This window comes from Psammomys obesus, unplaced genomic scaffold (assembly GCF_907164565.1).
Source record: "Psammomys obesus unplaced genomic scaffold, mPsaObe1.curated_primary_1811, whole genome shotgun sequence".
NCBI classification, from domain to species: Eukaryota; Metazoa; Chordata; class Mammalia; order Rodentia; family Muridae; genus Psammomys; species Psammomys obesus.
Genome location: NW_026591086.1, coordinates 33423164 through 33448497, shown reverse-complemented (window position 1 = coordinate 33448497; position 25334 = coordinate 33423164). Strand labels below are relative to the sequence as shown.

The following is a 25334-nucleotide window of genomic DNA, read 5'->3' as shown; positions in this document are numbered from 1 at the left end:
AATAACTCAAGAAGTTAAACAGCAACAAATCAAGTAATCGATTTAAAAAATGGGGTACAGAGCTAAACAGAGAATTCTCAATAGAGGAATATCGAATGGCCAAAAAACGCTGAAAGAATGCTCAGTGTCCTTAGTTCTTCAGGGAAATGCAAATTCAAAATGACCCAGAGATTCACCTTACACCCATCAGAATGGCTAAGATCAAAAGCTCAAGTAACAACACATGCTGGAGCGGTTCCCACCTCCACTGCTGGTGGGAATGTAAACTTGTACAATCTTTTAACTTTTAATAAACTTTTAAAAACTGAGTAGTATTCCAATGTGGAAATGCATGATTTTCTTTATCCATTCTTTAGTTGAGGGATGTCTAGGTTGTTTCCAGTTCCTGGCTATTATGAATAAAGCTGCTATGTACATAGTCGAGAAAGTACCTTTGTTGTATGGTAGAGCGTTTTGGGGGGTATATTGTTAGGAGTGGTATAGCTCAGCCTTGACATAGAACCACTCTCAATTTTCTGAGAAGCCACCAGAATCATTTCCAAAGTGGTTTTACAAGTTTGCACTTCCACAAACAATGGAAGAGTGTTCACCTTGCTTTATATTCTCACCTGCATGTGTTGTGGCTTGAGTTTTTTGATCCCTGGAATCAATGGAGGTGACCCTGGCTGAGACTCCCAGCAGCGGGGGTTCAGGATCCTGAAGGCACCACCTCCTGTAGTGAGGTGGGGCTTCCAGTGGAAGGAGAGGACAACCAACCCACTCATAAAGCCTTTGTTCAAAATCTGTTTCACTTACAAGAAATGTAGGGAGAAAGATGGAGCAGAGATTGAGTGAGTGGCAAACCAATGGCTGACCTAACTTGAGACCCACCCCATGAAAGAGCTCTGACCCCTGACACTATTAATGAAACTGATATGCTTATTGACTGGGGCATAGCATAACTTCTGAGAAATTTCATCCAGCAGATTCAGATATCCACAGCCAATCAATGGTCTGAGTTAGGCAAGTTTTGTGGTAGGCTTGAGGGAGCCAAGAGTGTCAAAGACACTATAAGAAGACCTATAAAATCAACTGACCTGGGCCCATAGTGGCCTACAGAGACTGAACCACCAACCAACAAGCATGCAGTGGACCTAGACCCCCTACACATATGTAGCAGATGTGTAGCTTGGTCATCATGTGGCTTGACTGGGTGTTCTCTAACAGTTGGAATAAAGGCCCTTTTTTGCCATCTTTTGGATTTGTTTCCCTTTGCTGAGCTGCCTTTTCTGTCCTCCATGAGAGGGGATGGGATTAGTCCTGCTAAGACTTGGGGTGCCAGGGTTGGTTTGCCTCCCCTTTTCTGAGAAGAACAAGAAGGAGGAGGAGGAGGAAGAAGAGAAGGAGGAGGAGAAGAAAATGACAGGGAGATGGGGAAGGAGGTTGGAACTAGGAGGAGTGGTGGAGGGGTCTGGGTTCAGCCTGCAAAGTCAAAAGTCACAAACCCATATTTCCACTGTTATTAACTCAATGTCTGGAACAATACAGAGTGAAACTTGATTAGGAAATATTAGTTTTTGATATATTATTAACATGTTTTTCGAGAAACTTGAAATCCAAAATTAAGGATGTACCAGAAACTTTTAAAAATATTTTGTAAGTATTACTTCATTCAATCCTTGAAATAAACTGTGGGCTATGTCTGTAACTACTACATTTTATAGATTAAAAACTGAGTTATATCATTTTAAATAATACTTCAAGAGTCACATATCCAAGATATAAGATATAATTTAATAAATATTATAAGGTTATGGAATGAAAGTGCAAATACATCCTAAATATATACGGTGAGCCGTCCATCTTTTCTCATATCTGTTCTGTCACATCAGAATAAGTCATGGCATCTCTCACACACATTTTCCTCATGTCCGTATCCCTTCTTATTTCTCAATAACAAGCAGAAAAACAAAACATGCTTTGAGAATGAACTTCCATCACAGAATGTGACAAGCCCATCCCTATTCTTTTTTTTTTCTATTCAGCTGACTTTAATAGTACAATCAATTGATACAACACAAATGTGATTTTCAGTTCTTTAATCTATAACATCCATATTTTTTTGAAGAAATGGGTCAGTAATTTATATTTTATCACCTGTTTCAACTTTGTGTAAATATGCCCCCCCCCCAAAAAAAAAAAACAGCCACAATGTTGAGCAATGGAGAGGAAAGAGTAGGAGGGAGAGGTGAGGAGCCAGAGGACAGGAAGGGGTGGGAGGCAGAGGAAGAAGAGAAGAGGCTGGGAGAGCAGAAGCTGGAGGAGAGGTCTTGGAATGAGGTGGAGAGATGGACAGGACCACTAAATCAAGTATAATGGGTAAAATCTGAATGGTAGAAAACTACGTTGGCTTGAAGGGTTAGTATGGAATAACTATTGCCCAGCATTGTGATCTTGTCTTTCTAAATGAGAACTGATCATCTTCACCCATGTCCACTTTCTTGATTATCTTCTTTAGGTGTGTAGATTTCATTATGTTTATCATATCTTGTAGGTCTATATAAGCGAGTATATACCAAGTTTGTCTTTCTCCTCAATTCTCATTTAGAAAGACAAATGGGATGACAAATACATTGAATGTATGACAGGAGTCTACCGCAAAAGGCATCTGAAAGACTCTACCTAGCAGTGTTTCAAAGCAGACACTAAGACTCATAACCAAACCTTGGCAGAGTGCAGGGAATCATATGAACGAAGGGGAGATAGTATGATATGGAAAGGATAGGAGCTCTACAAGTACCAAATATATCCAGGCACAGGATCTTTTCTGAGACTGACACTCAACCAAGGACCATGTATGGATATAACTTAGAACCTCTGCTCGGATGTGGCCCGTGGTAGCTCAGTAACCAAGTAGTTTTCCAAAGTAAGGGGAACAAGGACTATTTCTAACAGTATCTCAAGGGCAGGCTCTTTGACCTCCCCCCCTCCCCCCCAGGGAAGAGCAGTCCTGTTAGGCCACAGAGGAGGACTTTGCAGCCAGTCCTGAAGATACCTGATAAAACAGGATCGGATGAATGAGGAGGAGGTCCCCCCTATCAGTGGACTTGGAAAGGGGCAGGGTGGAGATGAAGGAGGGAGGGAGGGTGGGGTTGGGAGGGAATGAGGGAGTTGGATACAGCTGGGATACAGAGTTAACAAATTGTAACTAAAAACAAAAATAAAAATTAAAAAAAAAATCCAGTGAACACATAAATACAAAATCAATACATAGTGAAAGATATTAGAACATTAGAAAAGAGAGATAATTGGTTGAAAACTTCCCATCACTGTTAATTTCCACTGATGTAGATAGTCTTACTCTTCACTATCCTTAACACTCATATGACAAAACTTTTTTTTTTTCATTTTCTTTTTTTTATTTTTTTAATTTTATTTTTTCTTATCAGTTACATTTTATTAACTCTGTATCCCAGCCTTATCCTGCTCCCTCATTCCCTCCCAATCCCATCCTCCTTCCCTCATCTCCACCATGCCCTTTTCCAAGTACACTGATGGGGGGGGACCTCCTCCCCATTAATCCGATCCTGTTTTATCAGGTATCTTCAGGACAGGCTGCAAAGCCTTCCTCTGTGGCCTAACAGGACTGCTCCTCCCTTGGGGGGTGGGGAGGCCAAAGAGCCAGTCATTGAGTTCCTGTTAGAAATAGTCCTTGTTCCCCTCACTATGGGAAACCAATTGGTTACTGAGCTACCACAGGCTACATCTGAGCAGAGGTTCTAGGTTATATCCATACATGGTCCTTGGTTGAATGTCAGTCTCAGAAAAGACCCTGTGCCCAGATATATTTGGTCCTTGTGGAGCTCCTATCCTTTCCTCATCATACTAACTACCCTTCTTTCATATGATTCCCTGTACTCTGCCAAAGGTTTGGTCATGAGTCTTTGTATCTGCTTTGAAAACACTGCTAGTTAGAGTCTTTCACATGTGCTCAGTAGACTCCTGTCATACGTTCAATGCACATCCCATCTGTCTTTCTAAACGAGGATTGATCACCTTACCCCATGTCCACTCTCTCGATTATCTTTTTTAGGTGTGTAGGTTTCATTATGTTTATCATATCTTATAGGTCTATATAAGTGAGTATATACCGTGTTTGTCTTTCTCCTTCTGGGATATTTCACTCAGAGTGATCTTTTCTAGATCCCACCATTTGCCTGCAAATTTCATGATATCCTCTTTTTTGATTGCTGAGTAGTATTCCATTGTGTAAAAATACCACAATTTCTGTAGCCATTCCTCTGTTGATGGACATCTGGGTTGTTTCCAGGTGCTGGCTATTACAAATGAAGCTGCTATAAACATGGTTGAGCGAATATCCTTGTTGTGTACTTGAGCAAACTTTGGGTATATACCTAGCAGTGGTATAGCTGGGTCTTGAGGAAGCACTATTCCTAATTGTCTGAGAAAGCGCCAAATAGATTTCCAGAGTGGTTGTACCAGTTTACATTCCCACCAGCAGTGGAGGAGGGTTCGCCTTTCTCCACAACCTCTCCAGCATGTGTTGTCACTTGAGTTTTTGATCTTGGCCATTCTGATGGGTGTAAGGTGAAATCTTAGGGTCGTTTTGATTTGCATTTCCCTGATGGCTAATGAGGTTGAGCATTTCTTTAAGTGTTTCTCTGCCATTCGATATTCCTCTGTCTAGAATTCTCTGTTTAGCTCTGTTCCCCATTTTTTAAATGGATTACTTGGTTTGCTGCTTTTTAGCTTTTTTTAAAAAAATTTTTTATTAATTACACTTTATTCATTTTGTATCCCCCCATAAGCCCCTCCCTCCTCCCCTGCTGATCCCACCTTCCCTCCTCTTTCTGCATGCATGCCACTCCCCAAGTCCACTGATAGGGGAGGTTCTCCTCTTCTTTCTGATCTTAGTCTATCAGTTCTCATCAAAAGTGGCTGCATTGTCCTCTACTGTGGCCTGATAAGGCTGCTCCCCCCTCAGGGGGAAGTGATCAATGAGCAGGCCAATCAGATTATGTCAGAGGCAGTCCCTCTTCCCATTACTATGTAACCCACTTGGACACTGAACTGCCATGGGCTACACCTGTGCAGGGGTTCCAGGTCATCTCCACGAATAGTCCTTGGTTGGAGTATGAGTCTCTGGGAAATTCCCTGTGTTCAAATTATCTTGTTCTGTTGCTCTCCTTGTGGAGTTCCCATCCCCTCCAGGCTCTTAGTATTTCCCACTTCTTACATAGAATTCCATTCACTCTGCCCATCAGTTGGCCATCAGGCTCAGCATCTGCTTTGACAGTCTATACTGCAAAAGCTTTCAGAGGCCCTCTGTGGCAGGTTTCAAGGTTGTTTCCTGTTTTCTTCTGGCTTTCAGGGGCCCTCTGTAGCAGGTTCCGAGGTTGTTTCCTATTTTGTTTTTCTTCTGATGTCCATCCTCTTTGCCTTTCAGGATGGGGATTGAACATTTTAGTTAGGGTCCTCTCTTTTGCTTAGTTTGTTTAGATGTACAGATGTTACCACTCCTAGGCATATACCCAAAAGAGGCCCAAGTACACAAAAAGGACATTTGCTCAACCATGTTTGTAGCAGCTTTATTTGTAATAGCCAGAAGCTGGAAACAACCCAGATGCCCCTCAGCTGAAGAATGGATGCAGAAACTGTGGTACATCTATACAATGGAGTGTTACTCAGCAATGAAAAATAAGGAAATCATGAAATTTGCAGGTAAATGGTGGGACCTGGAAAGGATCATCCTGAGTGAGTTGTCCCAGAAGCAAAAAGACATGCATGGTATATACTCACTCATATAAACATACAATATAGAATAAACCCACTAAAATCTGTACATCTAAACAAACTAAGCTTTTCAGCTTCTTTAGTTCTTTGTATATAGTCAATATTAGTCCTCTATCAGATAAAGTGTTAGTGAAGATTCTTTCCCAATCTGTAGGTAGTTGTTTTGTTTTGATGATGGTGTCATTTGCTTTAAAGAAGCTTTTCAGTTTCATGAGGTCCCATTTATTGATTGTTGCTCTTAGAGCCTGTGCTGTTGGTGTTCTGTTCAGGAAGTTGTCTCCTGTGCCAATGAGTTCTAGGCTGTTCCCCACTTTTTCTTCTAACAGATTTAGAGTATTTGGTTTTATGTTGAGGTCTTTGATCCACTTGGACTTTAGTTTTGTGCAGGGTGATAAATATGGATCTATTTTCATTTTTCTGCATGTAGACATCCAGTTGGACTAGCACCATTTGTTGAAGATGCTGTCTTTTTTCCATTGAATGGTTTTGGCTTCTTTGTCAAAAATCGAGTATTCATAGGTGTGTGGGTTTATTTATGGGTCTTCTATGCGGTACCATTGATCCTCCGTTCTGTTTCTATGCCAATACCATGCAGTTTTTATTACTATTGCTCTGTAGTACAACTTGAGATCCGGAATGGAGATACCTCCAGATGTTCTGTTGTTGTACAGGATTGTTTTGGAGATTCTGGGTTTTTTGTTTCTCCATATGAAGCTGAGAATTTTTTTTCAAGGTCTGTAAAGAACTGAGTTGGTATTTTGATGGGAATTGCATTGAATCTGTTGATTGCTTTTGGCAGGATGGCCATTTTCACAATGTTAATCCTACCAATCCATGAGCACGGGAGATCTTTCCATCTTCTGAGATCTTCTTCAATTTCTTTCTTCAGAGACTTGAAGTTTTTCTCAAACAGGTCTTTCACTTGCTTGGTTAGTGTCACCCCAAGGTAGTTTATGTTATTAGTGGCTATTGTGAAGGGTGTTGTTTCCCTAATTTCTCTCTAGGCCCTTTTGTTTTTGGTATACAGGAGGGCTTCTGATTTTTTTGAGTTGATTTTGTATCCTGCCACTTTGCTGAAGGTGTTTATCAGCTGGAGGAGTTCTCTGGTTGAATTTTTTGGGTCGCTCAGATATACTATCATTTCATCTGCAAATAGTGACACTTTGACCTCTTCCTTTCCAATTTGTATCCCCTTGATACAAATTGGTATCTTGATCTCCTTTAGTTGTCTTATTGCTCTGGCTAGGACTTCAAGTACTATGTTGAAGAGGTATGAGAAAACTTTTATCAACCTCTTTGTCCTGACTAAATTCTAGACTAAACAAGTTAAAATATCAATAATCCCGATGGACACATATTTTCATAGGTTCCTGAGTGATTTCAGGGTGCAGAGCAGATAAATTCACTATTTTTAGTTGAAGGAAGAGTAAGTTGGAGTATATGCATTTGCTCCTTTTTCTTGTTAATAATGATTAAGCAGCAAAAACTCGTTTTAAATCCTGCTTGGTTTTATTGCATTACTAAAAAACATTTTTGCAGCATATCGCCTTATGGCCAAACCAAAATCATTGATTCTTAATGTGTATTTTCTTTCAATCAGATGTTTAGTATTTCCTAACATTGCACTAATATTGACAAGAAAAGTATTTTAACCTCCTTACTTGATATATCTATTAAGATATTTTTGGAAAACACAGGGAATAATTTGTAAGTATTATCCTGTTTTTGCAATTATTCTTGCCTATTCTCTCAACTTACTTAGAATACTTTACATAGAAATCAGAATGACTTCAATAAATACATTGTAAGGCAACCAGAGTTTTAAAATATAGTAATAGCAAAAAGAATATCACTTTTTTAATAGTCATGTGTATAGTATAAATATTTTCTATTAAATATGTGGTTTTTGAACATTAAGAGAAATATAAACACTAAAAATACATTACTTGTTCAATTATTTAAATTTTGGTGGAAATTTTAGCAATAAGAATTTACTATTTATGGGTGAAAATGTGTTTGGTATTTACTTTGTCACACTGCTGAAATCCTTATTCTTTTCAATTCTTAACAAATACTACAGGGCTACTCTAAATTATAAATATTTTGAAGGCTTATTATTTGCCATGTAGCTATCTGTATTTATATGTGATTTCCATCCAAATTCTATGAGTCCTATATCTTTTAAGAGTGAAGATTAACAGCTATAATGATTCTAGTAATTTTTTTCAGTGTTATTCAGGTAGTAAAAATAAACTGAGACCGAAACTCAGGCAACAGTCACATAATCTAGATCCCCTTATCACAATTATACACTCCATTTTGCCCTATCTTTATCACCATGATTGTAATTACCAGTGCCTAAGTTAGCTAAACGATAATAATATATACAATGTTTCAGTATTTTCTACTTATTATCTATATACTTTTGTCCAGTGTAGATTATATAAAGTCTCCTGCAAATACTTGGCATATTAATATTTTATTGTATATAGTTTTATTTTTTGAGGTTTCATAAATGAGTACTGTATTTACATCATTTTCACTCATCATTTACAACTTATCTTGTGTTCCTTACACCTTCTGATGGTCAAGATATTTTTTCCTTGAATTACTACTTTTGCACACTCAGGAATTACATAAAAACACAAACTGGAAACCATAGTAAAGGACACTATTTCTGCATCCTCTTCTGCAGGGATTTCTGAGCCTGGAGGAAAGGCATTTCATGGAGACATTCTTTAAGAGAGGATTAAATGGAAAGGGGGAGGGGAAAAGGCTATGATGAAGAAAATACATGAGAGTCAGCTAATATTAAGGGCCTCTTGAGAGGTAGTAGGAAAACTTAATATAGTAGAAACTTCCTAAAATATAGACATATATCAAGACAATCAAGATAAATATTCTAATAATTATTAGAGAAAATGAATGTATAATGTTTAATTATTTAATGATCTATCTAAATTTTTAAATTTATATTAACTTTTTTACTGTTTTTATATCATTTTTATGTTCTATTTCAATCATAATTATTAAAGAAACTTTCAAATTTTAAGTAAAATTATATCATAATACATGTAATAAACATTATTAAATGTACCTTCAAAGTTATGAGTCTTAGAATGTCATAAGTAGTATGAGAGAATAATGAAGTCTCAGTGTTCTCAGCAGAGTTAGATATTATTATATATGAAACATTAATTTATATTACATATTAATAGATGTAATTTTTTTTTCAAGACAGGGTTTCACTGTGTGGCTCGGCTGTGCTGTACTCACTTTGTAGACCAGGATGGCCTCCAGCTCACAGTGATCCAATTGCATCTCCTCCCTGAGTGCTGGGATCAAAGGTGTGCGCCTCCACACCGGCTATGTCTAAAAATTCTTAAATAAGATGTTTTATTTGATTAACCTAGTTATTCTCTTAGTTGTTGTCAAGTCCAAAGGAAATTTCACCCTGCCAAATTAGGGGGTATTCCCTTTTACCAAAAATGCCACTTTCTCATCACTGTCAGAAGGCACAGATTGTGAGGCCTGTTAACTCATATAACAAAGCTCCTGCTGGCCCCCATACCCTTGAAGGTAGTTGTGACCTATGGCTTTTCTCAGGCCTTCTAATCTGGGCCCCTACCCTAAACTTCTCCAGCTCATTGACTTCTCTCTTCCAGCTTTTCATTCCCATATTCCCATGCACAAATGTTTTCTTTTGGATTCCTCATTCGACCCCTACTCCCTTGGTCTCCTTTGCCTTTCCTTTCTTTGTCTTCCTCTCTTACCCTGCCCTTCTCTCCCCTTATTGACACATCCAATCTGGTAGCCATGTTCAGTCTGCTATTTTCTTTCTCTAATCTGAACTTTTCCAGTCTGACTGTATGTCCATCCTACCTACAGTAAAATCCTTTTCCCTTTCAGTAGTCATTGTGGTTGGATAGCAAGAGAGTAATGGAGAGAGACAGACTGACATCTTGTTCATAGTTTTCGACTGGTGCCATGAAGGCCATAAACTTGAAAAGACATAAGCCGAAGTATACAGGAGGGTTTGGAGGGTGGGTAGGGAAGGGGAAAAATTATGTACTTGTATTATAATGTCAAATAATAAATCATTTTAAAACACACACACACACACAAATCCTTTCCCTCAACCGCATTTGGAGTGGTCATGTTTTAAGTTTATACAATTATACTGTGAAATTATATATGTTTGAGGAAGCTCATGTGTCCATATACATATATACTTTCTTATGAATTCCTTTTATATCTTATGCATGAATGTTTCTAGGATAGTATAAATGCATGGTTAATAATAACCTAACTGAAAGTCACATAATTTAACTTTGGCCTCAATACAGCAGTTGGGTCTGAAAAAGGCTTCAATGGATAACTTTTAAAAGCAGAATCAATCACATAAGTCATATTCTTGTGATGATCAGAAAAGAAATCAAGTAGTCAGGTCTTGGGGTGCAAAATTTCAAAAACAAAAGAAGGTAATGAATACATTTATTTCTGCTTCTTTCGTGCATTACAGCAGGTGACTGAGAGAGTTATAAAAGAGTCTGGGGATACAACCCCAGAGGAAACAGCCGCTCCACAAAAAAACTTACAGAGCCAACAAATCTGTGTCTGCAGGGGCCCATGAAGACTGATTCACCAACCAAAGACCATGCATGGAGAAGACATAGACCACCTGTTCAGATGCAGCCCATGGGCAGCTACTTAGTCTCCATGTGGGTTGCCTAGCAAGGGTACCAGGGGCTGTCTCTGGCTTGGACTCCATTGCCTGCTCCTTTTACACTTTCCCCTTGCAGGGAAGCCTTGCAAGGCCACAAAGGAAGAGGATACAAACAGTACTCATGATACTTGATAGGCTCCAGAAAGTTAGTAGGGGAGGATGGTTCCTCCTTTCTGAGAACTAGGGCAGGGGAGGTAAGAGGGAGAGAGGGTGGAACCAGAAAGAGAAAAGGGAAGGGGCTATATTGGGATGTAAAGAGAATAAATTTAAAAATAATGAAATTTTTCGTCCTGTGGAACTTCTGTCCTCTCCAGGTCATGTTAACTCGCCCCCCCCCTCCCGTTTTTTGATTCCCTGCACTCTGCCGAAGGTTTGGTTATGAGTCTTAGTATCTGCTTTGATACACTGCTAGGTAGAGTCTTTCAGAGGCTCTCTGCAGTAGGCTCCTGTCCTCTTACTTGTTTGCTCCTACATCCAATGTCCATCCCATTTGTCTTTCTAAGTGAGGATTGATCATAGTACCCTGTTTCTCCAAACAAGGATCATGTATGGATGCAACCTAGAATCTCTGCTCAGATGTAGCCCTTCGTAGCTTAGTATCCAAGTGGGTACCCTAATAAGGGGAACAGGGACTGTTTCTGAAATGAACTCAATGGCATGCTCTTTGACCCTCCACCAAGGGAGGAGCATCCCTGCTAGGCCACAGAGGAGGACTTTGCAGCCAGTCCTGAAGATACCTGATAAACCACTATCAGATGGAAAGGGAGGAGGTTCTCCCCTATCAGTGGACTTGGAAAGGGGTAGGGAGGAGATAAGGGTAGGAGGGTGGGATTGGGAGGGAGACAGGGAGCGGGATACAGCAGGGATACAAAGTTAACAAACTGTAACTAATATTTAAAAAAATAAAAATTATATAAAAATAATAATAATAAAATTTTTAAAATAAAAGACATAAGACTCTTCTGGGGAATTCTTTTTTTATCAATTTTAATTTTTGTTACTTGTTTTCACAGTTTATTCATTATATATACCAATTGAAGCCTTCTTCATCAACTCCCTTCAATCCCATCCTCCCTCCCTCTTTCCCCCATCCCTTTCCCCTAATCCACTGAAACGGGGAGTTCTTCTCCTCTGCCTTCTGCCCTTAACTTCTGAAGTCTCATCAGGACTGCCTGGATCCTCTTCCTCTGTGGACTAACAAGGCCACATCACCTGAAGCAGGTGATCAAAAAGCAGGCAACCAAGTTCATGATAGAGACAGCTCCTCCTCCCCTCACTCAGATATCCACATGGGGACTAAGCTGCCAATCAGCTACATCTGAGCAGGGGGTCTAACTCCTCTCCATGCATGGTCCTTGGTTGGTGCATCTGCCTCTGCAAGACTCCCAGGGCTCAGAACCTTTAGCTTTGTTGGTCTCCTTGTGAGGATTCTGCCCCCTCCATGTCCTTTTATCCCCATCCCTCTCTTTTTAAGTAAGACTCCCTGTGCTCTGCACAAAGTTTGAGTGGGAGTCTCAGCATCTGCTTCGATCCCCTGTTAGGCAGAGCCTTCCCGAGCACCCTCTATAGTAGGCTCCCATCATGTTTCTCCCCTTCCACCACTTGTGGTGTCTATCCTGTTTGCCATTCTAAATGAGACTTAGGGATCGTCTCTAGGGTCCTCCTTAGTGTTAACTAGCTCCTTTACATCTGTACATGGATATCTTATATTATACGGCTAATATCCACTTATAATTGAGTGTATACCATGCTTGTCTTTCTGTTTCTGGGTTACTTCACTCAGAATGATCTTTTCTAGTTCCATCCATTTGCCTGCAAATTTCATGATTTTCTTGTTTTTAAATAGCTGAGTACTATTCCATTGTTCTACTGGGGAATTCTTATATTGTTACCAATGTGTCAGGATACAAGACCAACATGAAAAACTCAACAGCTCTTTTATATACTAACATGATGGCAGTAAAAAAATTCAGAAAAAGTCAATTTTTGGATAATGTGGTACTTCAAAATAATGTTTGTCAAGGAAAAATAAGAGTCTGTTCAAGTACTTGAAAGACTTCCACAATGAAATCTTTAATACACTGAAAAAATTGGAGGAGACAAAAGACCCATCCCCATGATCAGAGATTAGAATAATATTATGGAAATGGCTGTATTATCAAAAATGGTTCATAGTTCCAAAGCAATGCTCATCAAATTTGAATCACATTCTCCACAGAAATATCAGATACAATCCCAATTTTCATATAGAAATATGTAAAACCTCAAATAGCCCAATCAATCCTAGACAGAAAAGATGAGGCCAATAGTATGAATATTAAGGTACCGAACACTAGTATAGAATTCTTTCTTAGTTTTAGCTCATGTATCTTAGGATAAAAGCACAGCATGAAGCTTAACTTCCTAACATTTTCCCCTGTACAGTGTGATGTTAACTACAAGCACATTGTTTTGTTTTTCTCTCTAATGTTTTAGGGGTGACTGTGCTTGAGGGGCCTATTTACGCAGTGGGGGGCCATGATGGCTGGAGCTACCTGAACACAGTGGAGAGGTGGGACCCCCAAAGCCAGCAGTGGACATATGTAGCCAGCATGGCCATTGCTCGGAGCACTGTTGGGGTAGCAGCGCTGAATGGCAAGTGAGTAGATTTTTCTGTCATGCTTCAATAGGTTACAACAAAATTAATTGAGTGTCGGTATTTAAGAATATTGTTTTAAATAAAGGCATGTTTATTTCTGATATAAAATGAGCTAAAATGTTTTTATATTAATTGCTAATCCAAGGTGTGTTGAGTATATGTTATGAGAATATTTCTAAACTTTGAGTAAAATATTTAAGTCGCTTCAAAATTTACTAAAGGTTTTGTGTCTTTTGTGATTTCCCTCTATTATTGTACCAGTTTGTCCACTTTTAAAGCTGTCTTCCCATCACACTTAAGTTATAAATTTTCAAAATAAATAATTTTTATTAAAAATATTTTATACAATATATTTTGGTCACAGTTTCACTTTCACTAACTCCTATTAGATCTTTCCTACCTCTCTAGCCATTGTGCTAGCTTGCTCTCCAACAATAAGAAAAAAGAAAACACAGTGAAAATCAAAGTAAAACCAAACAGAAAAAAAAAAAGACCAAAAAATTCCAAAACATCATAAAAAAAAGTCCCCATCAAATAAAATGAAACAAACATGGAATTTCTTATATGTTGGTCAATCACTACTAAACATAGATGGTTTTGATATACGCGGTATCACACCATTAGAAAAGTCTGATTTTCTGATTCTTACCAAGTATCAATTGCAAATAGCTTCTTGATTAGAAGCGGGACTTTACATCCACTTTCTCTTTCTACAGCTGGAATTTTGTCTGTTTTGAGACTCTGAGGTCTTGTGTATGCTATCACGCTGTCTGTGGGTTCCTGTGTGCATCAGACCCATTGGTGCGGAAGGCACTGTTTGCTTAGAATCATCTACCACCTTTGACTTCTATTTTCTTTTCACCTCATATTTTACAAAGATGCCTGAGCCTTAAAGCAGCCCACTTAGGAAGCCAGACATTTCCCTGCACACTGTCAACTTGTAGGTCTCTGTGTCAATTTCTACATACTGACAGAGGAAAATTCTTGGAGGAGTTTTTCATGATGCATTCACAGGTAGAGCAGTATGTGATTACATGTCATTTTATTGCTGTTAGTTTAGTAGAATATTGGTAATAATTTTCTCCACAACCTGTCTAGTCAAGTTTTTGGCCACTTAAAAGTGTTAGGTATGATCTCATTTTATGGAGTTGGCCTTAAATCCAGTCAAATGTGGTTTGGTAGTCCCATACCATTTGTACCAGAAATGAACCAGTAAACCTTGCAGATGGGTAGCTTTTCCATGTCACAGTTTTTGTGGCTAAGAGACACTGATAATTACCTTTCTCTTGTGATAGCCTGTGAAAAACCTTCCCACACCATGAATTCAGTAAGCGAATTGTCTAGTTGAACTCCAGCTCAATTTCTTCATGTCCAATGACATAAAATACCTTATGAATATAGATGGAAATATTTTCAATAAAAACCTTGCAAACTGAATTCAGGAAACAACAAAACAGGATGGATTTTATCCATCTTTGTCAACTGGGCTTTATCCCAGAGATATAGCGATGAGTCAACATACAAAAATCAATAAACGTTATCCATCACATGAACAGGCTGGTAGACAGAATCCACATTATCATCCAATTAGATGCAGAAACTATATTTGACAATATCCAACTTATCTTGATGATAAAATTCTGGGAGAGAGTAAGGATAGAGGAAACATACCTCAGAATAGCAAAGGCATTTACAGTCAGCCCACAGCCACTGAAGAGAAAATGCAAAGCGCTTCCACTAAAACCAGGAAAAATAAAAGGTTGTCCAATTTCTCCACGCCTATTCAACAAACTTCTTCTTTGGCCAAAATTGTTAAAAATAATTGTTTATATGAACAAATTATATGCACCTAGAACTTTGTGAGTTTTTATGAAGTAATTTAAAATTTGGATATTACTGTGTTCATGCATCTTGGCTATTATTGATCGCCAAACAGATCATGATTCTACCAACACTCCTTTCTCTGTATTGGATTAATTCTGTGATTTAACTGGTGCTATGGCAAAACTGAAAGCTGCAGACACCTTGCTGGCCAAGAACTTTGTTATCTAACCTCACAGAGAATCGAAGCTAGAGACACATAGTGGAACTGGAAAATTGCTTTCTCTAAAACTTTCTGTGCAGGCCTGGTATTTATCTGAGAAAAAGCCACCAGCTTACTGCCTTCTTTCCTCACTGATTCCTAGTGTAATGCTTTTTGTATTCAGAAGGAGAGGAGTGGCACAGGAAAATGCAAAGCTGTCATTTTATATACTTTTTTTGTAAATTATTATTTTTTGGCCATACTGTGGAGAAATAGCTTACCTGCTTTCCAGAGCTCTTATGAAGATATTTTTATATTTTTATTATTATCATTTATTATAATTTATTATTTTGTGTCCCAGCTGTGGCTCCCCCTCCCTCATCTCCTCCTAATTCCACCCTTCCTCCATTAGTCCACAGATAGAAGAGGTCCTCTTCCCTTTCTCTCTGACCCTAGCCTATCAGGTCTTATCAGGACTGGCTGCATTGTCTTCCTCTGTGGCCTGGCAAGGCTGCAAACCCCAGGGGGAGCTGATCAGAGAGTCAGCCACTGAATTCATGCCAGAGACAGTCCCTGTTCCCATTACTAGGGACCTCACTAGGATACTGAGTCTACCTGCTACATCTGAGCTGGGGTTTTAGGTCCTCTCCACACATTGTCCTTAGTTGGGGTATCATTCTCTTCAGGGCCCCCAAGGCTCAGTTTTGATTGAGGTATCAAAGAGGAGGCTGAGACTCATAGCCAAACTTTGGGTAGAATGTATGGAATTTCATGAAAGAAGGGGGAGATAGAAAGACCCGGAGGGTATGGTAGTTCAAAAGGAGACAAACAGAGCCGAAAAATGAAGATATTTTGATGATAGTTGCTTAATCTGGTGCATTTGTGAGGGACAATTGTGGAAATAATTTCACATTCTTGATGGAAAGCTGAACACAATTTTGTTTGCTGTTGTTGGATTCTGATGTTAAAGGTCTAAGTCTGGGATGACCACATAGCCTCTGAGCTCCATGATAAATGATGGATTCCTCCTCTCAGCTGGTTCCCTCCTCTCCACCTGATCTGAGAAATCCCAGTTCCTTTAAGGAGTGTCACATAAAAGGCATCGAGATTACAACCTTTCAAAATAAGTAGCCCATTCAGCGTGCACCTAGGATTCCTGGAAATACCCTCCCCAACGCTAATGATTGATTAATTCTCAATCAATGACCTTTTCAATACCTTTAACTGTACCTAGAATTCCTCTCTCCCTTCCCCACCCTGAGGATAAGTAAGTGCTTCATTCCCCTCCTTACATTAGGAATGTACTGCTGCATGTAAATGAAGTAGTCCTAGTGAAGCAAAGGCATTCACCCCCAAACCCCTTGGCTTCCCAAGGTTTATAAGCCCCTGTTTTACATGAAATAAAGGGAGGCAACCCCAATCTATTTCACCAAAGATTGGCTGAAGGGATGACAGAAGGGATCCCCTGTCACCCTGAAAGATTTGCCCCTGAACTCCAGGCTTGGCTGCTGGTTCAGCCAAGGGTTGCAGCTGAGGCCCACCTGACCACAACAAGCTGCTGACCACCAGGGAGCAGCTTTGGACCTGCCAGGCCCAGGCAATTGCCTTTAGGGTGACTTAAAGGAAGGGCTGTAACACTGCTTTGCATCCACTGGTGTGTCAGCAAGGAAGGCTACCGCCATCTTTCTTGTGCCACTCCACTCACTGCAGTGCCCATCTGGGAAGGCAAATGTCCAGCTGTTCTTACAGTAGGCATTCTGTCCTGCCCGGCTCCAGCCACTAGCTCTCAGTTTCTGAGCTCTGAGCTTGCTTCCTGAAACAGCCACCATCCTGACCTTCCAGGGGAGGAGCCTACACCTCTGGTTTGGTGCTCCACGGGGCCCGAGGTCCCCGAGACAATACCCAACAAATCCCATACTACTGCCAGAGCCTGCATATAAGCTGTAGTACATTTGGTAGTTGCATTTTCTCACTCAGATTCCAGGTGGGGCATTTACAGTCTTCTATTTTCATGACTTTTAGGTTACATCAGGCAGGTTTACTTTAGACCTAAACCATACTCTTAATTTCATTCAGATAATTTTAGATATAAAAATCAATTTACAGATGAATATATACATATGTAGAAATAGACTATAATATTATACTAAGACTCTGTTTTACTTCAGAGGAAGTATTTTAAGTTTTATATTCTTTGTTTTTTTTAATTTTTTTTTATGTGAAACTTATGTATATAAATATAAGAATGAACCATATATGTTCAAAAACACACACCAAAATCATCCTTAAGACTTAACCTTTAAGTAAATATTTGCCTTTCAGCTTAAAAAAAGTTGTGGAATATTTAAATTGAAATATTTTCTTCAGAGTATAGCAGTATGATTATTTTAAATACAAGTTCTCTCTAAGCATGTAATGACGTAAAATGTTGTCAGAGATGATTCAGTTTATTCACATTGGTTTATATCTTTTGAATATTTCGCATGTTAAGTAGTTGTTCACGTATTGATACACAGAACCAAAGTGGTACATAAGTCATGTATGTCTATATAATAACTTCTTATTAAGGAAATGTGTGAATGTATTTAATGTTTACTTATAAGTTTTATGGGAAGAGAAACATATACTAAAATAATACTTTCTAGCTACCTTTATAGCAATGATTTTCGACACTTACATAGCTAAGTGTTTTGTCAAATGAGTCTGTCTTTATTTGTAAGTTGGTACTTTTCCTTTGCATATTGTTATCTCTTCTTTGTTTTGTATGTTCAGTGTTGATTATTTTGTATCAAAGGGGATTTCTTTTCTGGCCCTGTCTATTTTGCATTATGCATGCAACATTATTTTAATTTATTTATTTCATTAATTTGCAATTAAATACATAGGCATTGATGTTTGAATGCTCTGCTTATTTTATTTTGGTTTGGATAACCTCTTTGCATCAGAGCTATTACTTCTTATGAGTTTACTCTTTAATATATTAATATATGTATGTTAAAGTAAATGTTTTGCAACCTGAACAGAAATATATGTATATGGAGAATCTAGTCACAATTTTCACATGTTGTAAATGAAAGACTACACATTCTCCCCCCCTTCCAGTTGTCATTAAACAAGTTAATTTTTTATACAGGATTCATAGTGTGTTTTGAAATTTCACTATTCAGATATTGTCATTCATGCCAAATAATAAAGTGAGATACTAATATTATTTTGAATTATTTTCTTGGAATTGTTTATATTTTAACTATGAAAAATCCCCTCAAAAAGTACTTTTATATGAAACTATTTTAAATGGTTTCATCTTATATTTGCAATCACCTTTGTCTTGTAAATCAAAGCAATGCAGTTCTGACTCAGGAATCATTTCATGCAACTAGAATATATTTTAATATGTTTGAGACAGCCTCAAGTCTCTGTGGTTTGATGGCTCTCTTAATATTTAGGTGATTTTCTTGTATCAGACAAAAATATATTTACAAATGATCCTTCACTTCAAATCCATGGCAGAGAATACTTTCACTTCTGACTTTTTGAGCTTTTACTCAAGTCTACGAATGGAAGTTTTCATTTTATTTTTGCATATCACTAATGTGCCATTATATCTAAATGTTATATGTTTGACATTTATAATTCTCCCAGTTAACAATCATAAATACCAATGAGCAGTAATCTGCAAAAATAAGAAATTTCCCTAAAGTTTAAAACTAATGCGTTCTACAGATCACATTGGTTGTAATGCAATACTGAATCCATGAATGAATCTTCTAATAACATATACTAAGTTAATTGATAATCTTAATCATCTTTGATTAGCAAGACAGATTTATTTTACAAATAAAAATGTAACTGAAGATGTATTAACATTGTAGCACGAGGGTTCGTAATCATCTTAGACTCTCCAATGTCCAAAAGAGTGTACTAATGTGCGTATATAGATTGCATATGCTATATGTGTCTATTATTTTCTTCTTTGAGCACTACCTTGGTTTTGTTGTTTGAATTTTTGCATTCTAGTTAAATTTAAACATATTTCTACTTGTTTGCTTGATTTTATAATATCATGCAATTTGGCTATTGATACAATCTGAACAATAGCATTCACTGGCTTGAATTTCAGAAAATATATGTCAACTTCCCTGTAGCGTCTGGAAAACATAAGAAAAATAAAACTCTGAGATCCATTTCACATTTCATCATGGACTCTTCTTTCTCTTGGAACATCATTTTCATTATTCTGGTAACTATGGTAATTTACATTCAATGGAAACATTTAGTTCAAGAATAATGAAAGGACAATCAGCATATAAATATCTGTACTGTGATTCAATACTGACTTCTGTTTCTTAATCTTCAATCCCTTGCATTGTACTTCTTGGGGAATATTCCCTTTTTATAATCTAAACTTTTATTATTTTGCTCAAAGTGAGAACCTAAAATTGTTTTAATCTATACAAGACTCATACATTTTTTAAAAGGAAAAAAAAAAAGAACAAAGTAAATAAAAGAAAATGAAAAATGCTCATTTAGTGAATCTTACTATTAGACAAGGGAGATTTATATGTTATCTACTGGGAAAATATTTTGTTTAACTTTCCAGTGAATTTGTTTTTAAAATAGGATAAAAACTGCCTTGGGGTTAGAAATTATATTGAACTCTTGACGCTTTTGCTTCTATCTATAAATTTCTGGGACTTCAAACATCCCTAGGAATAGTCAGTCTTTTTATTCAGTGTGTTATGAATACTGACCTTTGCATTTTGACATTAGCATCCTACGTTTTGGAGAGAATACTTGGTAACAAACTTTGTCCTTCATACATACAGACAAACGTCCTACATCCTAGCCCAGGTGAAACCTTTTGAATTATCTAATTCTTAGCAAGTAGGGAAGCATTCCAACATCAGATCACAATCTCTACCAAGGTCAAGAGTACGCAAAGTAAAAAAAAAACACAAACTAAGTTTGATATAAATAATCAGATGCAAAAATTTGGATAGACAATATGCCACAGGTCATATAGAAATATAAAAATGGTTTAAAAAAAAAGACACAATATTGGTTAATTTCTATATATCTGTTTTATCTTGCCAAATAATCTGTTTCTCGGCTTGAATAAAATCACTATTTGCTCAGAGTAGCTGGATGGCTATGAAACAAGCCAATAATGAAAAGAGTGACTTGAGGAAGCATGCCTCAAAATGAGCAAACACAAAAGAAAGACAAGTACAAATCAGTTTTCTGTTTATTGTCAGTCACTGCCAGCTTTGGTCAGGAAAGATGTTGTCTTCAACTCAGGTCACACATGCTTCTCCAGTCTGCAGCCTCATAATCAGACACAATAGTCTCACCTCTCTGCTGTATTGAGCTATTCTGTTTGATGAAGGAAAATTTGTTTTAACTCATATACTCATAAACGTACATATGAGTAAAAACAAATTTTTACATAAACAATTACATAAAGCTTTAAAGAAAGTATATACCTTCTTTAAAGTAATCTTTCTACTTGGATTTTTTAACTTTTTCTCCATGACTTTCTTGGACACATAGAAAACAAAAAGTGTTTAGATTTGTAGTAGGAACTTCAAGGCTCTCGCTGTGACAATTTACCCCTTTTGTTGTCCTTGGGCTGTTTTTGTATCAGGGCTTCTTATTGTAAAATATCTGTCACCATGCAAAGAAAAACCAATTACTTCTTTTTTTATGACAACTAGGCACAGATTTTTAGTCATGGATATGAATGAACATCTGAAATAATTAGTGTCTTCTAGAATTTCTATGTGCCTACAATCTTGTAAAAGCAAAGCAATAAGTAACTGATATAACACAATAGATTTCTAAAGGCAATTTGTGCTGTGCTGTATCTGTCCTTGGACCAGAATAATACTAGAAAATACTCTGTGGGCACTAAGAATGAGTGGGTATTTTTTCAAACAAGTAAGAATGCTTTTTGTTCACCCCCATATTTTCATGGAGAAACAAGAAACATGTAAGAAAGTTTCCTTAGGGCAGAGAACATACTTGTTTCTGAAATGAAAGTACAGTTTTCCTTAAACAAGTCATTTTAAGCTCCAATTTTAATTCACATGTCTTTTAAATAGCATGTCCTAAACTCAAGAGTTCTCAGGCAGGAAGCAAACTCAATGACTATGAATTCTCAACCTTAGTCTTTCTCCATCATCATTAGAAAATGAGTGAGTGTGAAATGGTAATTTAGAATCTTCCTTGATTTTATTAACAGTGTTTGTGAAAACCCTGGACATTGGTCTTCTGTTAGCATCTGTTACCTAGCAGATTAAAAGGAGGCTTAAATCTCACTCTTTTAACAGAGAAATGATGTAGCTAAGACTGAAAACAAGAATTAGGCTTTCCGTTGCATGGCTCTAACATTAGAACCCAAGGGGCAAAAACGGAAAGATTGCTGTGAGTTCAATGCCAGTTTCAACTCTATAATATGAGATAAAAACTGGATCTTAAAATTGAAGATTAAATAAATGAATAAAGTGAGAATGAACAGCCTGAGGCTTAATACTAAAATACTACTTCTGTCAACATTTGAACCTGTATCGTAACAACACAGGACTTATTTCCCAGAGCTGCTGTAGTTTATATGATAGAATATAAAATTAGTAGTACTGTCTTAAATATGCATTAATTAACTAAATATGAAGGAATGGAAATTTGATCTTTAATGATAATGCAAAATCAACTTTATGCTAATTAGACACAGAAGTAACAGAAAATAATGGGGAAAATCCAGAATTTTGTTATTCTTGGCAAACATTAAAGTTTACTAAAATCAGCAATATGTCCATATCTTATTCCAACTCCAGCATGGAAGATATATGTGCTGCTTAATAATCATAGCAAACTGAACAAAAATCCTGGGGACATTTCCTGTAGATTCAAAGCGAAAATTCAGCCCCATATATTGGCTTCTATGCCGCTTTCATTCATCTTTTTTATCCTGCATCACTCCATCCCATTCTTCCTAAACTTCTGTCACATTTTATACATAACCTGCTGTTACCTTCCATCACCTGTGTCTATAGCTATAATTCTTGCCTTGTGTGAAATGCTGTCCCTGCATTTCTATGCCCTACAGATTTTACTCAGCTTTCAGTGCTAACTTGAAATTGTCATGTTTTCTTTCTAGCTGTGAAACTGTCAGCTGTCACTCTGAATGTTGTCAGCTCATTTACCTCACTATTAGAAACTTCTCTGCTCTTCAGTCTCACCATCTAATTTGTCCTCTTACGGAAAGCAAGCAGGGAGTCTGCACTATGATTAAATAGATTGAGAATGGCATCTGAGAGGATACCCATTTGCTCATTTTTCATGAGAGTCTGTGCACAGAGTAACATGATTCTAGGATCTCAAATTGTGTAATTTCTATTCTTTGCTTATTACAGTTTGGGGGATAAATACAATAAATTACTGTTTTTGTTTATTTTTATACCTTAGTCCTTGGTCATTTAATATTTGTCTATGAATAAACAGATTATAAATAAATTTGATTGACTCGGTATGCTGACAAAGCACTCATTTAGTTTAGTTTAATTTTTTTTTCTGTTGTGGAAAACAAGCACCAATTTTCATAATGCATTCATGCAACAGAAAACAAAAGCGCTGTTATCTCTTTTAATGAATTCTTCTCAAAGGTGTTTTAGGATGAATACAGTGTCTTTTCAGCTATTATTTTTCCTAACATCTGGCATTAATTTTATGAGGTGTGAGTGTGTGGGGGTGCGTGCGTGCACATGTATGTGAATGTACTAATGCAGCCTTAAGGTCCTGGGCTTCACTTTGTAGGCTTGGAAAACTGATCGACTGTTCAAATCCTTAACAGCCTGTATTGGCATGATACTCAGTGAGGGACCGTGATTTAGTTCTAGTAGATGCACACTATCTTTGGTTTCTTCTGTAGATTATGGCATATCCTTAGATATGTCATTTGGTAGGCTAGGCTTAGATATCTGATTAGTGAAATAAGTTTATGCCATGTATATGTATAAGCAGAGCAAGTTAAATTCAGATCATCTGAAGCATTAGAGAAAATGTGATATGATTTCTGTGTATTTTTAAACAGGTACAATGCTATATGCTATATGCCCTACATGTAGGCAATTATGAAGCATTTCCACAAAGCATATTTAGTTACATTTTGGCAATATTTCAGAATTATAGAGTACTTCTTTAAGATAAATGTTCAACTTCAATTAATTAGAAGCAAAAGAATTCAGATTTTATGAAGTATTCAGGATGATAAAAACTTCTGGATCATTATTTTACTTCTTGGGTGATTTTGCAGGCTAAATTGTTCAATTCTTGTCATTTATAATGCTCTTACTGCTTAATTTTATCATTTTATAATATTGAGAGTCAGCAGACAACTTCTGAGTAATCAAGCACGGCAGCATGACAATCACACAGAGATCACTCAGGCAACCAGAAATATTTATTTTGTCATACAGCATGAGAAACAAAAAAAGATTTGTAAAAAAAAAAAAAAAAAAAAAAAAAAAAAGTATACGTAGTTTGAGATCAGCTCAAACACCATATTGTAGAATTTTTAAAAAATACTAGAACATGAAGTTAAAAACCTGAAGCCTCCAAACCCTAATACACAATGCCGTCCATACTTTCTATATATTAATTTTGAAACTAAAAAATGCAGAATTAAATCAAAGAAGGGTAAGAATAATAAATATTTGTTGTTAAAGACCACTTTTATAAAACGATATTAAAAGATAAACAAATTGCACCTTTATTTTCTTGATGTCTGTTCTACTGAAATTGTCCTCAACGCTTCCATCGGAAGTAATAGCTCTTCTTGACCCTGACTAACTCTAAGGGTGACAGCTGCCTCAACCTCCGCTCTCCCACTCTGACTTTTTTTAAAATATTACTAAATTTTTATAATTTTACATTAATTACAGTTTATTCACTTTGTAGTCCAGCTGTAGCCCCTTCCCTCATTTCTTCCCAATCCTACTCTCCCTCCCTCATCTCCTCCCATGCCCCTCTCTAGGGAGGACCTCCCCTTCTATTTGACACTAGCTTCTCAGGTCTCATCAGGACTGGCTGCATTGTCTTCCTCTGTGGTCTGGCAAGGCTGCTCTCCCCTCAGGAAGAGGTGATCAAAGAGCCAGCCACTGAGTTAATGTCAGAGACAGTCCCTGTTTCCCCTTACTAGGGTACCCACTTGGAGACTGAGATGCCATGGGCTATATCTGAGCAGGGGTTCTAGGTTATATCCATGAATGGTCCTTGGTTGGAGTATCAGTCTCAGAAAAGACCCATGTGCCCAGATTTTTTTGGTTCTTTTGCTCTCCTTGTGGAGCTCCTGTCCTCTCCAGGTCTTACTATCTCCCTCATCTTTCATAAGGTTCCCTGCACTCTCCCCAAAGTTTGGTTATGAGTCTCAGCATCTGCTTTGATTATGACCTCTGCTTAGTCAGTCTCAAAACTTCCCCCTTTCAGAGATACCTAACCTCTGCTTTAATCACTTTCGTGATCTTCCTTTATATGAAATGTCATTTTGTTGGTAACATATATCCTGGCTGTTTATTTAAAATTGCAAACATAAATAGATATGTCCACTAAGGCTTTCTTGACACTGATTCTGAGTTGTAGCACTAGGAGGCTTCCATATATATATATTTATGTGTGTGTTATAATTCATCAGTAAAACTGCAGATATTTTAGAAAATTTTGTCTATTTAGTGTATACACACAATACATAGATGTATACACACGTCTTTCTTTCTCTCTCAATGTATATACACATACTATGTGGCATGTAAAACTATCAAATGAATAAATAAATTGAAGCAAAAGTGAAGTCTTCATGATTTACCATAGGATGAAGAATAGTATTTTTGAAGTGTTACAAAATGTATCTTTAAATCATTTAATCTCTGCTTTTGAAGGTTCCTATTATAGTTCTGTCAACAAAATAACTACAGCAAAATGAGAGTACATTTTACAATTAGTCATTCAAACCAGTATCCGGAGTTTCCTGTGAAGTTTGCTTATACTACAGAATACACAGTGAGGAAGATGGTTGTTATGACAACGTGCATTAGAGTATTTAATTGTTCAGTGTTCTAAACTGTGGCATTGCAATGCAGTACCTGTGAATGATTACTGAT

At 37.3% G+C, this 25334-nt stretch overlaps 1 protein-coding gene across 2 annotated transcripts in view; it reads left to right on the top strand.

The window, feature by feature from the left end:
* Positions 1 to 25334, top strand: part of Klhl1 (kelch like family member 1) — a 456733-nt gene that overhangs the window by 407126 nt on the left and 24273 nt on the right. For both annotated transcript variants that reach the window (XM_055609989.1, XM_055609990.1), the window contains exon 8: positions 12995 to 13157. In XM_055609989.1, coding sequence (XP_055465964.1) covers positions 12995 to 13157 — 163 coding nt within the window. The remainder of the gene's footprint in view (positions 1 to 12994; positions 13158 to 25334) is intronic.